This window comes from Sinohyriopsis cumingii, chromosome 1 (assembly GCF_028554795.1).
Source record: "Sinohyriopsis cumingii isolate HCF-2022 chromosome 1, ASM2855479v2, whole genome shotgun sequence".
NCBI lineage: Eukaryota > Metazoa > Mollusca > Bivalvia > Unionida > Unionidae > Sinohyriopsis > Sinohyriopsis cumingii.
In genome coordinates, this window is record NC_142961.1 from 175,269,178 (window position 1) to 175,283,461 (window position 14,284).

Genomic DNA, 14,284 nt, shown 5'->3' on the forward strand with positions numbered 1-14,284 from the left:
CATGGCAAGTATTTTGCACCTGACAAACTATAACTTCAGTTTGGTGATAGGTATGGAATGATCTTTCGCCAAAAACATTAACTATAAATATCATGTATGTTGATACTGTAATTCATGATATTTTACCTATGTTGCAGTTCATTGCAGCTAGAGACAGTTGTCAGAAGGAAACACAAAATCCAGTTTATGAAATAGCAACCAGTGCGGGGAAGTTGTGGCCTCTTGTTGTAGTTGAACAGGTAGGTTTCTAACAGAAATTCTTTACTTGGAGTGGGGTCTTTTTTTGCAGTTTAAAAATAAGATTATTTACATTTTGTCATAGACAAGACAGATCTCAGTAACTTTGCTTGAATGATCAACAACAAGAGCAACTTCAAATCATTTCCATCATCAACTGACCGTCTTCCAGTGGTGATGTACTGACCAACACTTCTATCAAGAAATTATACTGGTCTAATTTGATTAACTACCAAATCTCACATTTTCAAGTACAGCTGGCCTTGGATCAGTTTCAGGGCTTCTGTAGTTGGGAATCAATTACTGGCAGGCCTTTGGATCTACTGCAAGACTCAAATAATTGTATGGGAGCAATCGGCTGGCAAGGACTTGGAGGCATACACCTTATAATAACATCATTTTGAGCATCAATCAAGAAACCATTTAGTCATCATAGCTGAATCTGATTGTGTGTGTGGGAGCTTCTGTTTACCTTTGCTAGAAGAAAAAAACAATGCCTGAGGGATGTGAAATATCAGATAAGCTACATGGACCTTGTATAGGCTGTTGATAAAATCATTCAAGTCCATATTTCAGATGGAGGAAACAAAATTTATGATTTTACAAAAGTGTAGCATGATATCGAGTCCAAAGACATCTTTAGTTCAGACCTCGTATTGGCAAATAAGCAGTCTGACACCACTATAATAATAGAAAAGTTAGAAGCTCGGTGTCTGTGCATGGATGTGTTTTCGCAGGCAACAATTTCTGCCTTCCTTGATGTACTACATTCTTCTGTATTCACAGAGAGTAGAATTTGAGGCTCAATTTTACATCCATATGGAGCTGTCAGAGAGACTATCTGCTGATTAAAAATCAATTTGCCAAGATTTACTTTTGTTGGACTCCAAGAAGTGCATCAGGAAGCCTACATCAGCCATTTTCAATTAGTTATCACTCGGCACACATCATTGCAGGGTTTGTTGCACTAGCATCTTCCCACATGATGGTTCTGGTATGACAACATATATAATTTTGCAGATTGGTCTGATATTTCAGTGCTTTGGGTCTGTGAATTACATTTGATGCAGTTGCAAGCCACCACATCAGATCGAACGAAGTTGTTTAAATTTGTTCCTTCATGATTGGGAGCACACAACTGGAATGGACCTATAAATAAGCATGTAGACTAGTAGAATGGTTACGACTTGTTTCTGTAATATGATGGAAAAAACATGTAATACGTTATTTATTGTTGAACTCTATTAATAAAAAAAAACTTTCATTTTCAAAAGAGGCGGATTTCAACTATAAAATGATATGTGCAGTATTTTTGTCCTACCACCAGTAGAATTACCTGTATGATTTTGGTTATTAACTGTTCTTTACTGTAGTAATTAATTTTTACAGTTTTGAATGAGGTTTTGATTGGATAATAGAATTTTAGATTCTTTTTAATGCATTCTGTTGTTGATAATATTAGCTACCATACGAATATTGTTAATTGCTTGTGACAAACATATTTTCATGCCATCTTGAATATAAATTTCATAGAAATTGTAAATATGATTGGACTTTTCCATCTCTTTATACTCACAAAGAACTTAATTTTATGCCTTTATTCATTGATGGTTAGTTTTATATCCACAATTGTTTCTGTAGCCAGTAACTCATCATTGCAAGCCACAGGGAAAAAATCCACCTCACTCCTTTATTTTACCCATGACTGCTTGTGAGACAATTTTCTCATTTGTAATGAATGTGAATAATTGTATTTAATGAGTCATTGCAAATCCATGTAAAACTTTATTAGAAAGTTGGACCAACATGGCCTTTCACAGTCACTTATCGATTGAAAAAGGGCACTTTTCTTGATATGTAAGAACTGTTTTGTTGCATTCTTGATGATGTAGATTTGTTGCATATTCATGAAAAATGAGATCTTATTTCAGGTAGCCACTAGTAAAAAAGGAGCATTGTGGACTCTTTTCCTGTGGCTTGTGGTAATGATTCTGAGCTGGCAACCAATTAACTTTTTTTAAGTAAGCTCATATTCAATACTTTAGCCTTTTAATTTTCTTTTGATTGTGTCACTGTCGGATTAATAGACCTTTCCCTATCAATTAACTTTGTTTGGTACCTACTGATAAAGCCTCATATGGCCATTAGGAGGGTTATCTACTTAGGCCTGGTGTGAAGTTGTTTTATGTTACGTGATGTAAGTCATAATGTGGGGAAATGATCTGATAAACTGGAATAAAATATAGAAAAAAATTGGTAACTTTGAGCTGAAATATCTCAGAATCAAATTTGGTAAAATTTTCAATTTGTTTTTCACTTCATTAAAGTAAGAGGTCAACAAGATTTGAATTGGTATGCATAAAAATAGTTTTTAAAAAATGTAAATAAGCATGAACTGGGCTTAAAGAAAATATCAGAAAGGCCAATTTAATGCCTCCACATTCAGTGTTTGCACAAAATCATGTGTTAGTGCAGACCCAGCCTAACTTTGTCACACATTTTAGTCTTTAAGACCACTAGTAACCTTAAACAAGGCTTTGATTATGTAATTACTTTTTGTGTGAGACAAGGTTATGACATTTGATCGGCCTCTTTCTGTGGACATAATTGAACATTACCATAAATTTATAATGAACTTAAATGGAAATATGAGGAATAGGCATCTTGATGATAGGACAAGTTGTACTGTTGATGAATTTGATAATTGAAAACATTAAACAAGATACCTAATAAAGTTTATAATTTTAAAGACTATTAGTGTTACCATGTACATGTCATTTATAGTTATACAGATATCTCGGGAATGCTTAATCACACGTATTGTTTATCTGGGATGCAGAAAATCACACAGGAATCCACTGTATGCACACGATAGCTGGACATCATATTCAAAGGACTGCCACTTCTGCTTCAACCACCTGCAGAGTGGGAAATTATGCTGATAAATTGATCATTTTTGCTGAGCTGATATTTACAATGAGAGAATTAATTGCCGTAAAGAACCCCAGATGTACATGTTATTATTATAAGAGTACATCAGAAAAACATGATGCAATAGGCCTAGCTGGCAGCAAGTTCAAAGACTTGGACCAGCTGATGAGTAGTGGGAAAATGTGCTGATATTTAACCAGACTGAATTCAGAGGAAGAAAGACCCAGTGATGTACATGTGGTCATTATAAGAGTTGATAAAATGAATACCTTTAGCTCTCATTATTGTGTTCATTTCTAAGTGTAGCCAAATAAGTAGTGCATGTGACCTCAAATCAAGATACACTGAGACTTAGACAAGTGGCCGTTGCAAATTTGTATTAAATGTCAAAAGTTACCTGATTGTTCGCATGGAACAGGAGATAGATTTAAGAAAGTGTATAATGCCTAGCCTAGTGCATGGAATGAGACTTTTCCTGGGCCTGACAAAATTCAGTCTCATTCTAATGGACAAACAAGAGCTATATGTCAGTGGTGTAAAGAATTAGGAAAATTAAACAAAGCAGAAACCACTGGTTCTTCTCATCTGAAAATGTAGCCACTTCAGGTATGCCCAGTATGCTTCTGGGAGGGGACTACAACTTTGCTTGTGGGACTCCTATTTCACAAAATAAGAGTCCTGGACTCATTGTTTTAAAATCCTAGTGAGACCTCTGTTATAAATGTATATGCTGGGTTCAGGACAACTTTGCAAAGGACAGTTTAGTCTTTTTCATCATTTGTCTGCAGTTATGGAATTTGTATGCAATATACCAACACAGCCTAGTGCATCTAAAATCAACTCCTTTATAAAATTGGTGAGGTTGTCTTGAATGAGCGTGTATGACATGGAGCCAAAATAAAGAGCAGCTGAAAGTGACAAGTGTAATCTTGAAGTCTGCCACCCAGTAAGGTTGTGAGATATATACATCTTTAGTTGTCAGTGCTTGTTGCATGATCAACAAGGACTAGTCATCATATTCTTAAGCATAAAGATGGCGATGATTCTTTTGCAGTAGATGGACTGGCTGGGACAAAACTAAATTTGTATGAACAATTTACTGAGCTCTGCTTAAAGTGATGACTCACACCTTTTGTTTAGTTTTGCCTTTATGAATGCCCTAGCTAGGTTAACATAGTAATGGTGAAATGACAGGAAATAACACATTAACTGGCCCTGGTGGCAGAGATAAGTTGCAGAAGTTACATTTTATAATGGTAGTGATGATGGGTTTAGATCTGATCAGTATAAGGATGATAAAGGGATGTCTCTGGGCCTTATAAGGAGGATAAAGGGATGTCTCTGAGCCTTATAAGGAGGATAAAGGGATGTCTCTGAGCCTTATAAGGAGGATAAAGGGATGTCTCTGGACCTTATAAGGAGGATAAAGGGATGTCTCTGGGCCTTATAAGGAGGATAAAGGGATGTCTCTGGACCTTATAAGGAGGATGAAGGGATGTCTCTGGACCTTATAATATCAGGGGGATATTCATTAATGAAATCTATGTTTTATTTTCAGTATGGTATTGTATATTGTTGCCTGCCATATGTTGAACAAGGAGCATATACAAGACCTCCATTGATTGACATGTAAGTGTCCCAAGTCATTTTTATTTAACTCTAATTTAGTAACAAGTTTAATAATTTGTTTTGTAATATCGTTTTTATTTCTTGAAAATGGATTTTAAAAAAGAGGCAGAGATTCTGATATATGGTATCAATAAAGTTTTAATTTTTTTCATTTTACAATCTATCTTCTCAGTGTTAAATATTCAGAACATATTCTGACATATTGACCACAAACATATATACTTGCTTATAAGTCAAGTCCAACTGCAAACAACGTAAACTCTGATCTGCCATTGCATTATGCACTGGGATGTCAGGGTCTGTGTTTATTCTACTGATTACTCATAACAAACTACAGAGGCCCAGGTCTGGTGGTGCATTTGACAGTGGCATGTCAGGGTCTATGTTGTTTATTCTACTGATTACTCATAACAAACTACAGAGGCCCAGGTCTGGTGGTGCATTTGACAGTTGCATGTCAGGGTCTATGTTGTTTATTCTACTGATTACTCATAACAAACTACGGAGGCCCAGGTTTGGTTGTGCATTTGACAGTGGCATGTTAGGGTCTGTGTTGTTTATTCAACTGATTACTCATAACAAACTACAGAGGCCCAGGTCTGGTGGTGCATTTGACAGTGGCATGTCAGGGTCTATGTTGTTTATTCTACTGATTACTCATAACAAACTACAGAGGCCCAGGTCTGGTTGTGCATTTGACAGTGGCATGTCAGGGTCTATGTTGTTTATTCTACTGATTACTCATAACAAACTACAGAGGCCCAGGTCTGGTGGTGCATTTGACAGTGGCATGTCAGGGTCTATGTTGTTTATTCTACTGATTACTCATAACAAACTACGGAGGCCCAGGTCTGGTGGTGCATTTGACAGTGGCATGTCAGGGTCTGTGTTGTTTATTCTACTGATTACTCATAACAAACTACAGAGGCCCAGGTCTGGTGGTGCATTTGGCAGCGGCAGGTCTGGATCTATAAAGTTTGCAGCTCTCTAGCATTATACAAAACACAAGCCTGTATATTGCAAGTATATATAATGTTACGACTCTGTGATCTTAAACTTAGTAACAGAAAAAGCAAAACTAACAACTTTTGTAAAATCCAATAGCTAATTTAATTTTTTTTTGTTTAAAAGAATTATGATTTAAGAGGAACTTACAGTTTTGTGAACTAAATCCTAAAGGTTCTATCACAGATCCAAAGTATAGAGTTATCCAAATGAATTCCAGTGGTGTTCCAAATGAATTTCTGTCTTGAAATATGCTGATGTACCAGTAGTCTTGAATGTGCCAATGCACTAACAGTCTTGCTGTATCACAATCATATAATCCAGAATGTCTTTGAATAAATTCACAATAATCCCAAAGTAATGTTTTGGTCCAAAATGTCAATGAGTACTTTGTAATTACAATGAATTGTTTAAATAAATGGTTCCTCTCAAATTATAACTGAACACAACTGAAAAACTGATACTAAGATAGAAATTTAAAGAAGAATATCGTTGACTTCAGAACCTTATATCAACACCTAATATGCAATAAGATGACCAGAACATGGTTCATTTTCCCTTCAAGTTTATAAACGCACTCTCTTTCTAGAACTTTCTAAGGTCAAAAGCCAGGTAAACATGTTTTGCACTATTAATACCCATTTTGACTCAAATTCATTCATTTCATAAGGGTTTGAAAAAGATAGAAATTATTTATTTTGTGTCATAAATTTCATTTTATATGAACACTAATATTGGATCATCATTGTACATCTTTTTTATCATCTAAATAAGCAGAAGTAATGATCATTATTTTCAATCATAATTTGACTTGCATATCATTTTAGACCAGGTGTAACTCAGGGATTTTCCCTTCTCTGTGCCATAGCTGACTTCTTGCGACCAGTTCCTCATACTGAGGTAAGTCTAATTCCATTAAATTTAATTTAATTTGGTCCTAAATAAAAAATGATGCAAACAGACCCTCAATATGGCAACCATGGTGGCCAGCTTGAAGATATCATTATCTTAGCATGTCATTTTGACTGATAGACTTCTTATGATACCCACTTGATCCCAAATGAAAATGGTGCCAATTATATATCCAATATAGCTGCCATAATGGCTACCATGACAATCTCGCTGTCACTACTCCTTAATGGATAGTGATATTGACATTGGGATATATCCAATATGGCTGCCATAATGACTGCCTTGAAAATCTTGCTGTTACTACTTCTTAATGGATAGTGATATTGACATTGGGATATATCCAATATGGCTGCCATAATGACTGCCTTGACAATCTTGCTGTCACTACTCCTTAATAGATAGTGATATTGACATTGGGATATATCCAATATGGCTGCCATAATGGCTACCTTGACAATCTCGCTGTCACTACTCCTTAATGGATAACGATATTGACATTGGGATTTTATCGAAGGATTGCTGATGATGTCTGTTTGCTGCTGAAAATGGTGCCAATTTGAAATGCAGTATGTCTGTCACAATAACTATATGAAAATGGCATTTTTGCTCATGGTTTCAACAGTCAACAGTTAAAAGGAAATAATTATCTTATTGTGAATACCTGGAAATTTGTTTTGGTCAGTAGAGTATCAGTCACTTAGAGAGACTTTTGTCTCCAATATCCACACCAGGGTGTAATGATGTGAACTGACCTGGGGTTGAGAAGTTTTAGGAGGGAATGTGGTTTGGCCAAGTTCCTGCCAACAAAATTCCGATCCTGAGGATGTGATGTCACATCATCACATATGATGAAGTACTTTTGTCTCACTTTTAACTAAGAAAAGGGCATAGAAAAAAGATGGCATGTCATCAGTATTGACACAGAATCTGTGTGTATTATATTTTTATGCCATTAGAAAGAGAATTGAAACTTTAATTTTAACAACGAAAATGTTGCAAACTAAGGATTAATGTTTTTGGGCCATGATTTTGTTTTTCAGTACTAAAAACACAAGAAACATTGCAGATTACTAGCTAATATAGCTTTTATTCACCCTCTCATTTCCCACTGATTACTAGATAATATGGCTTTGATTCACCCTCTCATTTACCACTGATTACTAGCTAATATGGCTTTGATTCACCCTCTCATTTCCCACTGATTACTGGCTAATATGGCTTTGATTCACCCTCTCATTTCCCACTGATTACTAGCTAATATGGCTTTGATTCACCCACTCATTTCCCACTGATTACTAGCTAATATGGCTTTGATTCACCCTCTCATTTCCCACTGATTTCTAGCTAATATAGCTTTGATTCACCCTCTCATTTCCCACTGATTACTAGCTAATATGGCTTTGATTCACCCTCTCATTTCCTACTGATTACTAGCTACTCTCACATTGCACCAACATGTCATGAACATATGCAAGCTTGCATATCTTGAGCTGAGATGCATCAGCTCAATTCGCAAATATCTTTCAGTTGATGCCACTAAAACTTGTGTGTTCATTAGTACTTTCAAGACTGGACTATTGTAACTCAATTCTGTCTGGTTCATCTCAATATCTGCTCCAGAAACTTCAAAAAGTTCAAAACACAGCTGCTCGGATCATACTTAGAGTACCACGATCAGAGCACACCTCCCTGCTGCTCTGTACCCTACACTGGCTATCCATTCGATCCAGAATCAAACACAAAATCTGTTCTCTGTGCTACATTTCACTGTCGGACTCTAGTCCAACATACCTATCTGACCTCACCCATGTGTACACACCAGCAAGATACTTACACTCCTCTTCTGACAATCATATACTCATTATTCCCACTATGAAAACAAAGTCATATGGACAGCGTTCTTTTGCATACCAGGGCCCAGCAACGTGGAATGAATTGCCCACTGAACTTAGACACAAAGACATTGATAACATTCAAGAGGGCTCTCAAAACTCACTTATTTCGACTGCAAGAACAACTTAAAGACCTAATAATGTTTCCTACCTGAAATATTCTCAGCATGTTTTTTATTTTTTAATGTTTTTCTAATTTCATGTTGTTGTTTTATTGTAATAATATTATTATGTTTCTTATCTTATAGGTGTTGTCTAATGTTGTAAAGCGCTTAGAGCTTCTAAAGATTAGGCGCTATACAAAGTCCTTATTATTATTATTATTATATAGCTTTGATTCACCCTCTCATTTCCCACTGATTACTGGCTAATATGGCTTTGATTCACCCTCTCATTTCCCACTGATTACTAGCTAATATGACATTGATTCACCCTCTCATTTCCCACTGATTACTAGCTAATATGGCTTTGATTCACCCTCTCATTTCCCACTGATTACTAGCTAATATGGCTTTGATCCACCCTCTCATTTCCCACTGATTACTAGCTAATATAGCTTTGATTCACCCTCTCATTTCCCACTGATTACTGGCTAATATGGCTTTGATTCACCCTCTCATTTCCCACTGATTACTGGCTAATATGGCTTTGATTCACCCTCTCATTTCCCACTGATTATTAGCTAATATAGCTTTGATTCCCCTCTTATTTCCCACTGATTACTAGCTAATATAGCTTTGATTCCCCTCTCATTTCCCACTGATTACTAGCTAATATAGCTTTGATTCACCCTCTTATTTCCCACTGATTACTAGCTAATATGGTTGTAATTCACCCTCTCATTTCCCACTGATTACTAGCTAATATAGCTTTGATTCACCCTCTCATTTCCCACTGATTACTAGCTAATATGGCTTTGATTCACCCACTCATTTCCCACTGATTACTAGCTAATATGGCTTTGATTCACCCTCTCATTTCCCACTGATTACTAGCTAATATGACATTGATTCACCCTCTCATTTCCCACTGATTACTAGCTAATATGGCTTTGATTCACCCTCTCATTTCCCACTGATTACTAGCTAATATGGCTTTGATCCACCCTCTCATTTCCCACTGATTACTAGCTAATATAGCTTTGATTCATCCTCTCATTTCCCACTGATTACTGGCTAATATGGCTTTGATTCACCCTCTCATTTCCCACTGATTACTGGCTAATATGGCTTTGATTCACCCTCTCATTTCCCACTGATTATTAGCTAATATAGCTTTGATTCCCCTCTTATTTCCCACTGATTACTAGCTAATATAGCTTTGATTCCCCTCTCATTTCCCACTGATTACTAGCTAATATAGCTTTGATTCACTCTCTCATTTCCCACTGATTACTAGCTAATATGGTTGTAATTCACCCTCTCATTTCCCACTGATTACTAGCTAATATAGCTTTGATTCACCCTCTCATTTCCCACTAATTACTAGCTAATATGGCTTTGATTCACCCTCTCATTTCCCACTGATTATTAGCTAATGTAGCTGTAATTCACCCGCTTATTTCCCACTGATTACTAGCTAATATAGCTGTAATTCACCCTCTCATTTTCCACTGATTACTAGCTAATATAGCTTTGATTCACCCTCTCATTTCCCACTGATTACTAGCTAATATGGCTTTGATTCACTCTCTCATTTCCCACTGGTTACTAGCTAATATAGCTGTAATTCACCCTCTCATTTCCCACTGATTACTAGCTAATGTAGCTGTAATTCACCTGCTTATTTCCCACTGATTGCTAGCTAATATAGCTGTAATTCACCCTCTCATTTCCCACTGATTATTAGCTAATATAGCTTTGATTCCCTTCTTATTTCCCACTGATTACTAGCTAATATAGCTTTGATTCCCCTCTCATTTCCCACTGATTACTAGCTAATATAGCTTTGATTCACCCTCTCATTTCCCACTGATTACTAGTTAATATGGTTGTAATTCACCCTCTCATTTCCCACTGATTATTAGCTAATATAGCTTTGATTCCCCTCTTATTTCCCACTGATTACTAGCTAATATAGCTTTGATTCACCCTCTCATTTTCCACTGATTACTAGCTAATATGGTTGTAATTCACCCTCTCATTTCCCACTGATTATTAGCTAATATAGCTTTGATTCCCCTCTTATTTCCCACTGATTACTAGCTAATATGGCTTTGATTCACTCTCTCATTTCCCACTGATTACTAGCTAATATAGCTTTGATTCACCCTCACATTTCCCGCTGATTACTAGCAGCTAATATAGCTGCAACTCACCCTCTCAGTTCCCACTGATTACTAGCTAATTAGTTTTCCAAGTTAAGTAACAGTTCCAATAATAAAGAAACTAATTTTACTGCCCTAATTTTTTCTCAATAAATTTAAAATTAACTGAACCTTTGACATAAATTGCTTGATTTTAATTCTCAGTTTATTATATAAAATCATAAAAATATGTATGGCAATCATAACCTGATGTGAATATTGACTTCCTAGATTTTTAAGTATTTTATTATATTAATTTCATATTTTGTTGATAATCTTCTACAGCTTTACCAGAAGATTCCAGAAATTTATTCTTTCCTAACTCATGCAGCACCATTTGGATCCCCTCTGGACACTAATGTGGAATCTGTTATTGCCAAGATGACCAACAGACCAAGCCCAGTGATGACCAAATCCCAAAAAGTAGGTTAAACCTTTCCATTGCTTATCTAGTATGAATTCTTTTATGGTACAGATCAAGACTGGAAGGGTTATTTATTTCTTGCCCACTACACAGAGTTATCTTGAGTTTATCACTAGGAGTAGATAATGTTATGCACTATTTTTGTAAGGTCATTCACTTAACGTTATCATTTAACATTTTGTAACGCATAAATGTTGCACATACTTTGTATTATTTTGGCAAAACAATATGGCATTTAGAGTGTGAGCAAAAGAATGATCCACACCTATGTAGACATGATAGGGAAATATAACCCATGAGGTGTATGAAGACATGATATGGAAATATAACCCTTGATGTGTGCATAGGCATGATATTGAAATGTAATCCCTGATCTGCATGTAGACATGAGAAGGAAATATAACCCATGATGTGTATGAAAATTGATAGGAAAACATAACCTTTGAGGTATATGAAGACATGATAGGGAAATATAACCCTTGAGGTGTGTGTAGGCATGATATTGAGATATAACCACTGATTTGCATGTAGACATGAGAGGGAAATATAACCCATGGAGTGTATGTATGAAAATTGATAGGAAAACATAACCCTTGAGGTATATGAAGACATGATAGGGAAATACAACCATTTAAGTGTGTGTCCCTATCATACACACACATGTGGCATAGATTAATGTTGCTCAAGGTCAAATCAACATGCAGTACCACATTTTCATGAGTTGGTAAAGTTGGAGTTGCTTCCCTTTCAGGTCAGAACATATTATTTCATCTTAAGCAGATACTAACAAACTTAAGCCTCACAGCTCTAAGTACACTAATAAACCACTGAAGCCAAATGCACCAATATGTTTGTACTGATGAATTCCTCAAGACAGTGATTGTATTGTAACCATATACTGTTTTATTCATACCATATGGCAGTAACTGTACAAATATACATTGTTTGTACTACTAATAACAATTATTGGCTCACAGCAGTTGCACATTCATGAAATGCTAAGTTTTATCCAGATGTATCACTGCAAAGTTTGATGAACAATCCACAGTTTAGCCAAAGGCAAAAAAATTGGGGACTTGCTTACATTGTGTGATTTGGGCTAGAAATTTGGCTGACCCTACACATGGATATTACTATGATGTCAGATCCTTTCATATAATGTAATCAACTCAGACAATTAATGTATCTTCATTCACAAGGATGATCAAGTTCTCAGAAGTTGTCAGAATAAATCCAGCTGCAGCATCAAGTAAGCACTTAACAGTTTCCCATGAAGGTTTTCATGGGCATTGCTGTGACAGTTGATTGACTCTTTTCATATTTCGTAACAGACCAATGTGCACATGTGGGAAAGCTTAGCTTCCCATTGTTTGGTGGTTCCCATTGTTTGATGGTTCCCATTGTTTGATGGTTCTTTCCAGGGTTGTCCTGGGTCTTCTTCATGATATCATCCATCGCAAAAAATGGTGTTACACCAAAAATCACAAAAATGTCACTTGTTTCAAGTATTACCATCATTGGAACAGTAACCACTGGAGATAGGTATTACAGGATAAGTATTACATGGCTAATTGTTTACCTGAATGTCAGTTTCCTCACTTAATATGTACAATTGACATGAAAGGTCAGGGGGTATATACTGTGTTACTTTTTCAGTAAGACCACAGTTTGTTACTGTTATTAGTAACATAGTCTGCATTTGATAAAAGAGAACATACACTATTCCTTAAGCATGGAGGGATTGCAATCCCTCCAGACCAAACCTAAAGAATGAACAATGGTACCATGACCGATGAAGTTTCAAAATGCTTTATGTAATGAAAATTTACTACTGTTTCAAATGATAATTCTAACTAAGCACAGTAGTTAATAACTGACTGTATAGTTAGAACATTCATCATGTGACCAATGAGTCAGTAGTGACTTTCTTCAATGATACATGCTGAAATTATTAGATATAATAGTGAGAACATTTCCAGTAAATTTGCTTTCAATATAGAATATTATATTTAAATTTGTCTTTCAGCAACCTGGTTGGAAACCAGTTATTCACAAAGGCAAAAATCATATCTACCTTTCGGTCACTGAGTATGTCAGAGCTGTTCAGGTTAGTAAATAATTTGATTCATAAAAGGCTGCTTCAGTTTGAAGTATTCTTATTCAGAATTTGTATTGTGTACTTAAGAGTCTAGATCAGGATAACGTTGATTGCTTTCATTTCAACTTTGTCCATAGAGTGGTATTAAAGGGCAACCAGTGGGAACTTAAGTACAATAAGTTGAATAGTGCAGGAACATTGAGCAACCAGTATTGTTAGTGACATCAAGTTTGCTTTAGTTTTTCTAAATTATTAAATTTGGTTAGTTTTTTCAATTTATGCAATGTACAGATATAGCTTCCCTTGGCTTCTATCCTTTAATTTCTTTCTTTACATATATTGCTTTCTAAATTCTTTGTCTTCTTTTCAGTATGACTGGGATGATGCGACTAATGTTTGGGATATTTATGGCACAATATCCTGTAAAGCTGAGCTAGAGTGTGTCATGCCAGAAATAACTGTGACTGTTTCACATGCTGCTGAAGGGGAGATAACCCCTTTAGACCATCTGCTGATCCACCCCTGTGTTCAGAGCGCAGATGCCAGTATCATAGATACAGGTATTTTTGGGACTTTTCTCTGTGAAATAGAGTACTGTGGCTTTTCTCTGTGAAATAGAGTACTTGGACTTTTCTGTGAAATAGAGTAATGGGACTTTTCTCTGTCAAATGCTCATAGGAAAAATTTATTCTGATATATTCATGTTATAGGATTCATCAACATGTATGACCATGCAGTGTTAAGTAAACAAAAGTATTTACTGAACATAACTTATACTTAAATTATGTAGATGTGAATTTATAACAAAATTAACAGACTCTTTACTGGACATGAAAAAATTAACATGCAAT

At 35.8% G+C, this 14,284-nt stretch overlaps 1 protein-coding gene across 1 annotated transcript in view; it reads left to right on the forward strand.

Moving 5' to 3' along the window:
* The window catches only part of LOC149808422 (AP-5 complex subunit mu-1-like), a 59,704-nt gene that overhangs the window by 6,113 nt on the left and 39,307 nt on the right, over window positions 1-14,284 (forward strand). The window contains exons 3-8 of the mRNA XM_089977020.1: window positions 138-239; window positions 4,727-4,797; window positions 6,630-6,702; window positions 11,197-11,334; window positions 13,362-13,442; window positions 13,804-13,993. Coding sequence (XP_089833146.1) covers window positions 138-239; window positions 4,727-4,797; window positions 6,630-6,702; window positions 11,197-11,334; window positions 13,362-13,442; window positions 13,804-13,993 — 655 coding nt within the window. The remainder of the gene's footprint in view (window positions 1-137; window positions 240-4,726; window positions 4,798-6,629; window positions 6,703-11,196; window positions 11,335-13,361; window positions 13,443-13,803; window positions 13,994-14,284) is intronic.